Raw genomic sequence first — 8,164 nt, 5'->3', positions numbered from 1 at the left:
TGGAATGCAGGGGAAGTCATGCACTTTGTAATTTTTTTTGGGAAATCGACGGTTATTTGTTTGATACATCAAGGAAAACTCCTTTGGAACACCTTTGATGTTCTTTAGTGTCAGTTTTAAGTTTGTTGCTCCGATCCTTCAAAAATATGCTGCTAGGTGTATGTTAGATCTCTAAAAGTTATGCAATTATGGAAAATCCGACACAAATTCAATGGTATTTTTAGAAAATTCGAGTAACATGGATTTCAAGAACAGTTCATTCATTAATTCCTTAGCCAAGAAAAGTGAATCTTTACAAGAACTACAAAATCAATAATATTTTTAAAAATTAATGCAAGTATCCAGAACAAAAAACTACCAATATCAGAAGTCAGTCAGAACTTTTGCATTTAGAAAAGTGAATCTTTACAAGAACTACAAAATCAATAATGATTAGGATAAACCTATCATAAATATAATGCAAGTATCCAGAACAAAAAACTACCAATATCAGAAGTCAGTCAGAACTTTGGCTGCATTTTATTATCTCTATCTATTAAAACTCTACAGGTTTATGTACAAGGTACGCATACTGCAAAACTATAAATTCTTATACCTTAAAGAACTCTCACTTATTGTGTGCACTCGCGGAAATTAAGTGATCGAGACAAGGCTGCAGGATTAGCTTGCAGGACTAAAGAAGCATCAGATTCATGGTTTCTCTCATCAGCTTTTGGATTAAAGGCCCTGAAGAGTGTTGCCCCACGAACCGAATTGATCTTTTCGTTCTTGATACCTAGTGTTGACCAGATAGAACTTTTAGCCGCTTCATTTGGATCATCAATCCTTAACGTCTTAGGAATCAGTACACATCTCTCTCCTTCTCTCCCTGATTGTGATGGATTGTCCCGAGCATGTTTCCCTAACGTCGGTGAAGTGGGACAGGTGTTCTGGGCAGATTGATCAGACGAAAGCCACGGTACATTCCAAGGGTTTGCTACTGTGCAACCCCAGTAGGGTGTTGCTGGATAGAATGATACCGGAAAGCCAGAATAAGGCCACGGAGCGCCTTGAAAATAAGGTACTTGAGGAGGAAATGCCTGGGAATTCTTCCAATCAGTACTGGAATTTTGTTCTTGTTCAGTTACACTTGAAGCTGTACTACAAGGTCCATTTGATTGATCACTCCCAATTTCTTTCTCAGCTAGGTTTAGTACGGAAACCATTGAATCACTAGAGGGTACTTTATCTGATCCAAATGTAAGGACAGTCCCATTTGGCCTTAAAGCAGGAAGGTGCATTCCATGATGATAATTTGAAGTTGAAGAATTTTTGTTCTTTCGGCGACCAGAACCAACAGGCACATTTCTCATTGTTCCTCCAGCTGTCCAATATCTCTGGCAGTTCTTGCAGAAATAACGGGGCTGGTTGACGTTGTAATTGTTATAATAACAGAACTTTGTTTCCATGCTATTACATCGTGGACATGGAACTAATTTGTCAGGCTTCTTGAGTGTCTTTTCCTCCACACTCGAATCTTCCTCCTCGATTGATTTTGGTGATGATGCTTCTTTATCTGTGTCCTGCATCTTCAGGTCATCGATTATACCAGATGATGCTTCTGGTTCAACCGACGAGTCTGCAGTTGGATCGACAAGTTCATTATCTTGTTTGCTTTGTGTAAATTCTCCTTGTGAAGTGATCTGGTCAGTTGAAAAGGAAAAAAAAGGTTAATTTGAGCTCTATCACAACAAATCAAAACTATTCATCAGTGAGATGATAAATTTTTGTCTTATAACATAAGCAATTGGACAAGGTAAGGGATCTGAATAATAAAGCCTAAAAAATATACACTTCTAGCAGCTTTTAACAGTTCCACTTGATGAAAGGCATACTATATGATCACCATAAAGACAAGTTTTTTAACATAAACATTGACATACTTGATTCCAGAAACATATAAAAGATATTTTAGCAAAAAAAGAACATCAGTTCCTATTAAATTTGTAACAAGCAAATTTGGAAGAAAATCTTTACAGAGAATGAAATCAGTAACAGGCAATTGAAACTCTCAATATGTCACTGCAGAAAGTTTTATTGATCAGTTTCTGAAGTAGGACCAATTTCTTTTTCCTCCTATTGATAAAGCAGAAAATTCAAATTTGACTTATGAATTTGGGGTAGCTGTCTAAAGGCAATTAAATGAAATTGGCTGGATAACCCACCAAGGAAAATTTACAACAATAACTACACCTCAATCCTAAATAAATTGCGATGTGCTATATGGTTAAAAAAAAAAAAAAGTATTCATACATGCTTGTACTTTTGGAAGCAATAATCAGAGGAATCAACATCCTCAAGAGTTAATTCTACTCTCACAACTCATGAAAAGTCTAGAAAGAAGAGAAAAAAAAAAGGGTTGATTTTTATATTCTTTTTAAATGTTGATTAAGATGACCAGATAGAACAAGAGAATCAGGAAGAAAAAAAAAAAACAGATCAAACACCAAGAAACTTGAAAATTTCCAAATTCCAATACAAAAGTGATTGACAAAACTATGGCCAAAAAGAGAAAAGCAGGAAGTTTCCTAAAACTGGTTTTAGATTTCCATTTTAGGCCATGATATCAAGAAAGGTTGCATTTTTCAACAAAAAAAACTCACTCACATACTAGTGTCAGTTGGCTAAATTCCATTCTCATTAAACTCATCATATATTTTGTAAACAATTTGGTCAAAGAATTTACCTTATCATCAAATGAAGCAGTTGAAAGAGGAGAGAAGCTTGTATGATAATCATGAAGATTAATACAATTGGTTTCTCGTGTCATACCAATTGTTTTACCAAACAGCTTAATCTCAGGGTCTCGAACTTCAGACATATCAATATGACTTGTTGATATTCTTCTCTGTTTTTGCTTTTACACAAAGTACTTTGGTTCTGTTTGTGTTTCTTTGTTGGTTGAGTTTTTTTTTTTTTTTTTTTCGAAAGATGGTAAGATGGAAACAATCTTTTATCTTCTTTTTTGTTTGATGTTTGCTGTCTTTATAAGTTTGGACTTTTGGACTACAGAGGAAGAAAAGATGAAAAAGGTATTAGAGTTAGGGGGCTGGGGGTTGACACGTCACTAAAGGTAAAGGATTTCTAGCCACAAATTTGTATGTGGCAATAGGCAAATCTTAATTCCTTTGTCCAGGGGAGAACATTTTCTTTTTTTAATCGTCGACAACAACAATATACTAATGTAATTTCACAAGTGTAATTTGGAGAGAGTAGTGCGTAAAAAAAAAAAACAGATAGTTATAGAAATTTAAGAATAAGAGAATACAAGACTAATATTAGTACTCCAGAAATGTTAAAAAGATGTCCCGATTGTCCACTAACATTCTACCCTAATTTGTATTTCGATTAATTCAAATTGGTATCATGAAAAGTTCATTACAAAAATTATTCTTTGTATTGTTATTTCAAAACTCAATCCAAAAATTTTTATTAAAAAAAAATAGTCCCGCTATTTCATAATAAGTGGTTCTTTTAGCTTATACACACCCCTTGAAAAAGTGTTCACTCCTAAAAAATTAGGAGTGTTTTTACTAACTTATTCCTAATTAAATGCCTATAAAAGAAAAGCTACTCCCTCCGTCTCAAATTATTTGTCGGTTACTAAAAATAGTTGTATCAAATTATTTCTCGTTTTAAAAGTTCAAGGCATAATTAATAATTTTTTCTCCATTTTACCCGTTGTCATTAATGGAAATGACACATAAATAGAGTAAACATTTAACGGAGAGAGATTATAACCTAGACATAAATAAGGGTAAAGTATGTCAAATACCCCTCTTAATTAATATTTTTTAAAGGGCGTGTAAATCAAAAAAGTGACAAATAATTTGAGACAGAGGAAGTATTTAATGATTCTTGATTATGTAAATAAGGATAATTTTGAAAGAATAAGATCAATTTCTTTTTTAAATTTTAAATCATTATAATAAAAAGCCTAAAACACTATTTATTCAGAAACAAAAAGAGTAAAAGATTATATTCATCAGCCACGACCTTTTGATGGTAGAACAGTTTTGTTCTTTCGGGTGGGTGTGGTCTGTTTGTTGGCTGTTTGATTCCGTTCCCAACCAAAAGAGAAAAAAAAGGCAAGTGCTTTTTGTACTATTTCTTTCCTTTTTTTGTCCATGTCAGCAGCTCTTTCCCAATTTCCTCTCAACAGATTTATCCTAATACCGAAGAAAAGAGAAAAGATCAGTCCTAATACCTATTTCTGTTTATTTTTCCTTCATCACTCCCATGAATAAGAAAGTTGTAGAAAAGTAGAAAAAGTAGTCCGTTAGTCCTTATTTTTAATGCATTCCATAAGTTATTTGATAGAAAATTTACTTCGCATTATCTACCTCTAAGAGGTAATTATTGATAATAATTATTTTTTAATTTATTTATAATTAATAGCTACAATGATTTTGTAAATAAACATTCGTAGCTATACCAAATACATTAGGTTTTATGGGATATTTCTCCCTCACCTCTCTCTCCCCCGACTCTCACCTCTCTCCCTCTCTTTTCCTTTCTCTGGTGCCTCTCTGGCCAGATCTAGTCACTACCACTACCACGCCCGTCGCCGCTACGTGAACCACATGAAACAACAAATACAGTCTTCGTCATTTTTCTGAGTGTATTTTTTGTATTTGACCGAAGATTTGACTGGAATCCATGGCTTCTTCTCCTTATTGTATATCAGATCTGAGTGTATTCATCATTTTTTTAGTGTATTTTTTTGTATTTGACCGGGATCCATGGCTTCTTCTCCTCCTTGTATCTCAGAATTTGAGCGCATTTCATCATTTTTTGAGTGTAAATATAAATTTAATGTATTTGGCTAATTATATTTTGGGAAAACTAGGTGTATTTGACTATATGTGTTGTTTGAATGATCTATATACAGTTAAATACAACCAAAACAAAAGGATACATCAATATATAAATACAATAAAATACACAGCTCCATCGTGTATTTGAATGCACTGGAATACAAACATTTTGAATACACATGTATTCAGAGAAATTATATTGATGAATAACTTGTACTTTTGGGAAAACTAGGTGTATTTGACTGTATGTGTTATTTGAATGATATATATATATACATAGCCAAATACAACCAAAATAAAAGCATACATCAATATATAAATACAATAAGTATTTGAATGCACTTAAATACATCATTTTGAATACACATGTATTCAGAAAAATTAAGGTTGCATGTATCCAAATACAACCAAATACACGTGACATCAGATAAGGTTGAATACAACTGAACAGTGTATTCAAATACACTAAAATACATCAAATACGATCCGAAAATGCCTAAATGTAGCTACGAATTATAAATAGCAAAATGATAGCTACGGATTAAAAACAAACATTAAAAGGTAGCTATTTATGTAAGTTACTAATCAGACAAATAACTCTTATGTTTTTTTAAATGAATATTATGCTTATACACCTTTTTACTAACATTTGAATTGAAAAAATCAATGCCTTTTTTATTTTCTAAAATAACAAACATTTCAGAACATTTTCTGAATAAACTGATAGATAAAAAGGATCAAAATGAATAACTTATAAATTGAAGCAATCGACCAAGTCCGTAAAAACTAACTTCATGTTCCATGTCAGTCAGTCAAATTCTATAAGTCGTCCATAAAAGAAACGTGCCCATCAAAGATGTCATCATGTATCGTAGTTAAACTTACTTAAAAAAGTAGTTGAGTATGTAGATGAAAATTTCGACTAGTATATAGTTTAAAGATTTCAGTAAAGAGATCTTCAAACCTAATAAGTGTGAGCTCTATTCTTATTATTTCCTACCTCCTTTCCCAATCCCCAATGTAACGGATTTTTTTTTTTTTTTTTTTTTTTTTTTTTGTTTTAAAAAGAAAAGTTCGACCAGCCTTCTGTAATTAACTTCGCTTCTCGCAGAAAGAAAATTAAGAGACAATAAAAACTTAAATGATATTCCGGTGAATAACATTGCGATGAGACAAATAATAATGGATCACTATTACATAAGGGAACTATATATTACTTAATAGGATATATCCGATAAAGAGCTAAGAAAAGTTGCTTTTTAGGTTTTGACACTTTGTCTGACTAAAAATGTCGTAAGTACTATCTTTACGTATTAAGTCATGAAGAAAAAGCATTTGACAACAACTCCTAAAGTTCGTCCAGCCTTCTGTAATTAACTTCGCTTCTCGCAGAAAGAAAATTAAGAGACAATAAAAACTTAATTGATATTTGGGTGAATAACATTGCGATGAGACAAATAATAATGGATCACTATTACATAAGGGAACTATATATCACTTAATAGGATATATCCGATAAAGAGCTAAGAAAAGTTGCTTTTTAGGTTTTGACACTTTGTCTGACTAAAAATGTCGTCAGTACTATCTTTACGTATTAAGTCATGAAGAAAAAGCATTTGACAACAACTCCTAAAGTTCGTCCAAAATTTGATAGGTTGAAATTGAACTACTGAACTAATAAAGACGAGTTGCAATTAATGCAGATGCTTGGACAACAATCTGTCGATTTTTTATTTTTTATTTTTTTTAAAAAAGTTAAAGTTTTGTTTTGATATGAACTTTACTAGATTTTCTTAAAGGAAAATTTGTGGACGGAAATCATTGATTCCCTTGAAATAATCCTCAAGTCATTCTGTCAACATTTTATCAATAATCCAGTTACAAAAATTCAGTATTTGCCATGACTGATGTTCAAGCCAATTTTTGGAAATACTAAGAATGTATTTCATGCCCAAAAGACTTAAAATGTGTAAATCAAAGTTTGAGCTGTAAATGGGCTGAAATATACTCCAAAAAGTTAAGTATGTTCTTAACCTGTTATTAAATGGGATTTAGAAAGTTTGTTTAATGACTTAATTTAATTGTAACAAGAAAATGTTTGAGAAGTGTTTTTGACTATTGACGGTGGAGTTATCACCTTTTACTCGTGTAAATGCTTTTGTTAGGGAACGTTTTACCCTTACCATAAAACTTTTTGAGTAAGAAATTTTGTATTTGATTCTAAAAAGAATTTTGATAACTTGGGTGAAATTAGTGCTTAAAACTTATTTTAACTCTTTTAAACTTTTCCCATTTAACTAATTGACTCTATATTTGACAAAGTACAAAAGAAAATGCTCATATTGTTCTTTGTATACCCATGTTAAAATCGAAATGCAAGTGTAAAAGCAAGAAAACGGTACTCTTTTGACAATTCCTTTTTCATACTAATATCCAGATAATATGTTATCCTTTGGTTTTCTCGTAATTCCGTGTCAAACTACAGCTATATTTTAGATAGAAAATTAAATCAATTACATTATGTACTTCCTTTATTTAAAATATAACCAAAACATTGTATCTTTTCCCTATTAAGTTTCTATTTCGTATCGTTTTCTGATAGATGGAAGATGGAGACCAAAAATTGTAGACTTTTTTTCTCTTTCCAAAAGTTTAAAAATGATGGGACCTCTGAAATTTAATATTCTTTCAATTTTTCTACTTCTTATCACGCTTTCACTATCCCATAATTTTTTTCGTCACGTCATTCCTTGTCTAATGTTTGAATTAGAGATTATTTTAGATAAGACTAAGTAATGTGAAACTATGAAGTCGGCCCATGGACAACATTTGAGTTAAAGTTGAAATTTTTTAAGTTGAAGTTGAAAAAGTATTATAGCAAAATTTTTGTGTTAGATGGAAAACTACAGTTGGAAAAAGAGTTAAATTATATTAAAAAAAATAAATATGCATCGTTAAAGGTTAAAATCATATTTGAAATCTTTAAATCTCGCTTAAAATGTTCGAACCACGGCAACGATCGAAATTTTAAAAAAAAATTCAAGTCAGTTTATTTCAACATTTCATTTATTTTATAATCCAAATCTTATGTTCATAACTTTGATAATTCATTAAAAGTTTGAATTATTGAGAAGTAACTTTGTGAAGGAATTACCAAAGTTATCATCGATCCTTAGCGCCCACATGAGGAGACTTACTAATTTAGAAGCTAAATAAAAGTTTGCCCTGACAATTAACTAACTTTGGGAAAAATTATCAAGGATTTAATTGCCAAGTACGCTAATTTTAATAATATGGATTGAACCCAT

The 8,164-nt window shown here is 31.5% G+C and overlaps 1 protein-coding gene across 1 annotated transcript; it reads right to left on the bottom strand.

Moving 5' to 3' along the window:
- Positions 1 to 464: 464 nt before the first annotated feature.
- Positions 465 to 3,006, bottom strand: LOC132067929 (cyclic dof factor 1-like). Its single transcript, XM_059461340.1, has 2 exons — positions 2,726 to 3,006; positions 465 to 1,682 (listed from the first exon to the last, which is right to left on the bottom strand). The coding sequence occupies exons 1-2, from the start codon at positions 2,858 to 2,860 to the stop codon at positions 612 to 614; spliced, it is 1,206 nt and encodes a 401-aa protein (XP_059317323.1). The 5' UTR covers positions 2,861 to 3,006; the 3' UTR covers positions 465 to 611.
- Positions 3,007 to 8,164: the final 5,158 nt, after the last annotated feature.

This window comes from Lycium ferocissimum, chromosome 8 (genome assembly GCF_029784015.1).
Source record: "Lycium ferocissimum isolate CSIRO_LF1 chromosome 8, AGI_CSIRO_Lferr_CH_V1, whole genome shotgun sequence".
In the NCBI taxonomy this organism is placed as follows: Eukaryota; Viridiplantae; Streptophyta; class Magnoliopsida; order Solanales; family Solanaceae; genus Lycium; species Lycium ferocissimum.
The sequence above is the reverse complement of the archived record's forward strand: the minus strand, read 5'-3'. Positions and strand labels throughout refer to the sequence as shown.